Source organism: Gekko japonicus, unplaced genomic scaffold (genome assembly GCF_001447785.1).
Source record: "Gekko japonicus isolate JY-2015 unplaced genomic scaffold, Gekko_japonicus_V1.1 scaffold1014, whole genome shotgun sequence".
NCBI lineage: Eukaryota > Metazoa > Chordata > Lepidosauria > Squamata > Gekkonidae > Gekko > Gekko japonicus.
In genome coordinates this window covers 204,472-208,178 of record NW_015164217.1, presented here as the reverse complement: position 1 = coordinate 208,178, position 3,707 = coordinate 204,472, and the positions used below count along the sequence as shown (strand labels likewise).

The following is a 3,707-nucleotide window of genomic DNA, read 5'->3' as shown; positions in this document are numbered from 1 at the left end:
TTGTCAGACCTAGCTGTCATGCTAGTAATCATGTAATTACAGCCAGGTGTTTCTAGCAGGTGTTGCTCTTACAGGGCTTGTTAGAGTTAGTGATTACGTCACCTTGCTAGAGATTGGCTGGGGTTTAGCATAATAGCTATCAGCTTAGTAAACTGGATGGGGACTTAGTTCTCATAGACTAAGGCACGACATGCTGTTCAATAGCCTGTAAATATCTCTGTATATATTCACCTTTATAACTATATAAACTCTCTGTGCACCTTCATAACTGGTCAGTCTCCCAGTTCTTATTTACAATACCCAATAGGGACCTCAATGGGGCACAAGGCCATAGAGTCTTACCCTCCAAAGCACCCATTTTCTCCAGGGGAACTGATCTCTGTAGTCTGGAGATGAGCTGGAATTCCAGGGGATCCCCAGGCCCCACCGGGAGGCTGGCATCCCAAGCGTCACCCCATGAACCCAAAGTATCCCTCACACACACACACAATCATGAACTTATCATGTACAATTTGGCACCCGTCGGTGGGACTGTATGTGGCAAGGTAAACATGGAATTCTCCACAGTGTCTGTCTTAAATCCTCCTTGCCACCCACAGCTGCTTCTCAGCTACAAATGCTGCTTCCTGCCTTCGTTTTTTTTTATTCTGCTGTTTCCTCAGCCAGGCTCTGAGTCTCAAGGTAAACCCGGTCTGGATGGGGAACCAGGAGACAAGAAGGTGACTCACAGCTTTAATTATTATTATTTTTTAAGTGTCAAGCAGGGGCAGATCGAGAATAGGTTGCCTGGCCAACCTCCAGGTGGAACCCGGAGTTCTCCTGGTATTACATCTTATTTCTGGACTGCAGAGGTCAGCTCTCCTGGAGGGAAAGGGAACTTTGGAGGATAGGCTCTGTGATTTACCATAGAGTCTATGAAATATATGGTTGCTAGCAGGGGTCATTTCCTGCAGGAGCGCACAGGAGCGGAGCTCCGGCAGTAAAGAGCCCAGGGGGCGGGCACATGCAACAAGCCCCACCCCCTGTTCCCAGCAGCCCTCAGTCAGAGAAAGCAGCAGCCAGGTAAGTTGTGTGAGCAAAAATTCTATATTGTGAGCCTACTGGTGTTAAAATTGTGAGCGAGGGATTTGGCTTCTGCATAAACTAGTTTGCTCTGGAGCCCTCCATCCTGAGCTAAGGCAAAAAAAAATGTGTGAGCCAGAGTCTAAAAAACTGTGAGCTAGCTCACACTGACTCAGCTTAGAGGGAACACTGGTTGCTAGATGCCTTCCTCCTGCCGGTGGAGGGATTTGGGAGGCGTTCGTCCGGGGACATCACTGAGACGTTGACATCACTTCTGGAAATGACGTCATCACGTCAGCGACGTCAGGGCGACACTCTACTTTTGGGGCAAAACTCTATGGTAAAAATGGCCACAAACCATAGAGTTTTACCCCCAAAAGTGGAGCGTCGCCCCCGACACAATGACGCCACTTCCAGAAGTGACGCCAGCGCATTGGCGGTGTTGCACGGGGCCTTGGGGGGGCGGGGTTCCCACTGGCCAGCAGGCCAGAGCCCGCAAAAGTGGGTTATCCCCCGCTCCCACAAGCCTAAGGAGAAACTGAAGTCCTGGAGTAATAGCGCACCCTTATGAAGTTTGCTCCCTTCCCCAGACTCTGTCTTTGTCAGCCGCAGCCCCAAACCTCCAGGGATTTCCCAAACCAGAGCTGGCAACCCTAAGGAAAACAGTGGCACTACGCAGACAGCTGAACGAACGAGGGGGGATTCGGGGGGGAATATTCTCCCCACCCTTCCCTATTTGAAAATTCTGCTTCCGAAACACCAGAGAAATGAATATTCTGCACAGCCTTTGATTGGGGGCAAAAATCTCTTGCGTGCCGCTCCGCGGAACTATTGGGGTCTCACCTCCCAGCTCCACTCGTAGATTGGGTCTTTTGAGGCGTCTGCATAACAGAGAAGTTCCAGGTTGGCACCTTCCACCACCGTGACGGTCTCCCCGATAGTCCCACACCAGGTATTTGAACGAGTCAGGAAGACGTTGTGGAGATCTGTGGCGGGGGGAAAAGCAACCATCCCATTCTTAGACTCTTGGCGCCGAGGTTCTCTTGCTGTCTGAGTAGCCCTGAGTCAGGTCAACACTGCAGATGCATATTGGTTTTGTACAAGGCTCACTGTCATGGCTTCCCTCCGGCTCCACCCCCCACTGAATTCTGGGAAGGGATGCTTGCCGAGGGAACTAAACGTACTCTGTCAGAGATCCTGAGCTGCAGTCTCAGAACTACAATTCCCATGGTTCCCCGCAAAGAAGAAATGATGATTAAATCATGGGAAAGGCCAGTGTGGTGTAGTGGGTACCAATGTTCCCTCTAAGCTGTGGAGTCTTGTGAGCAAAAATTCTACTTTGTGAGCTACTGGCATTCAAGGTGTGAGCGAGCGATTTGGCCACTGCATACATTAGTTTGCTCTGGAGCCATCCTTCCTGAGTGAAGGCAAAAATCTGTGAGCTGGAGGCTAAAAAACTGTGAGCTAGCTCACACTAACTCAGCTTAGAGGGAACATTGGTGGGTACAGTGCTGAATCAGGATCTGTGAGTCATGAGTCCAAGTTCCCCTTCAGCTATGAGGTTCGCTGAGTAACGTGGGGCCAGTTATGTTCTCTGAATCTAGCCTACCTCACAGGGTTCATGTGAGGATACAAACGGAGGCAGTAGAATGTTGTATGCCGCTCTGAACACCTTGGAGAAAGGGCAAAAGGGGGGGAAATGAACTAAAATACATTTTAATCTGTCATGCACTTTGCGGCACAGGCAACATTTGACCGTTCCTTCCTTCTCTGAAACCGACTACGCTAAATTCAGCGGGGCACAAGAGAACTGCCACAACCTAGAATAAACTTTTTTTAAAAAGTTTCAGGAATTTTGAGCACTGCGTTCTCAGGATCCTACCCAGACAGCAGCAGAACCAACCTCCGTTAAGAGCGAGGGGTCGTTCCAGGCGGACACTTGGCACCTGCCCTAGGAGAAGGCCCAGGCCCTTTGTTCTAAAAGGGTGAGCGTAGCCTGCAGAGGCTCAGAGGAGGGGGGGAAAGCACCCGGCCAATATCCAGAGGGGCTAATTCATGTTGGGGGCACAGCCATGGGGGAGGGCTGCTTAGGACGAATCCATGGGGTTAAAGAAGAATCGGGGGTGTTATGTGGAAAGCAGACAGCACTTGCAGAAGTTCTGTCTTGCTTCCACCCTGGCCCTGGGTAAGCAGAGTCGTTTCTGCCCCCTCTGTAGTGGTCCTTCGGCTCAATGCTCTGTGAGCCCTCCCCAGGGGTCCCCAACGTGGCGCCTGCCGGATGTTTTTAGGACGTGGGAAGGGCCTGGTGGAGCTTTTGCCCAGCAAGGCTTCTGATTGGCCACTACAGATTGAATCGGCTGTGCCTTTTTTTTTTTAAAGGTGCTTTTTGGCAGCAACTGCCACCACAGCGCGAGAATAAGAACATAAGAGACGCCAATGTTGGATCAGGTTAAAGGCCCATCCAGTCCAACACTCTGTGTCCAGGGCCGGCTCACGCACTAGGCGAACTAGGCGATCGCCTAGAGCGGGACGGCCCTTAGGGGCACCAAACTGCACCCGGCCCCGTACTCTGGGAGTTTCTTGATTATTTGTGTTTTTCATTCTTCCTAAAATGCATTTATTTTTGAAAATTGGTGAGCGCAGGG

General features: G+C 50.8%; 1 protein-coding gene across 2 annotated transcripts in view; it reads right to left on the bottom strand.

Moving 5' to 3' along the window:
* The window catches only part of LOC107108098 (sialic acid-binding Ig-like lectin 16), a 29,904-nt gene that overhangs the window by 13,650 nt on the left and 12,547 nt on the right, over nucleotides 1-3,707 (bottom strand). For both annotated transcript variants that reach the window (XM_015408492.1, XM_015408493.1), the window contains exon 4: nucleotides 1,906-2,048. In XM_015408492.1, coding sequence (XP_015263978.1) covers nucleotides 1,906-2,048 — 143 coding nt within the window. The remainder of the gene's footprint in view (nucleotides 1-1,905; nucleotides 2,049-3,707) is intronic.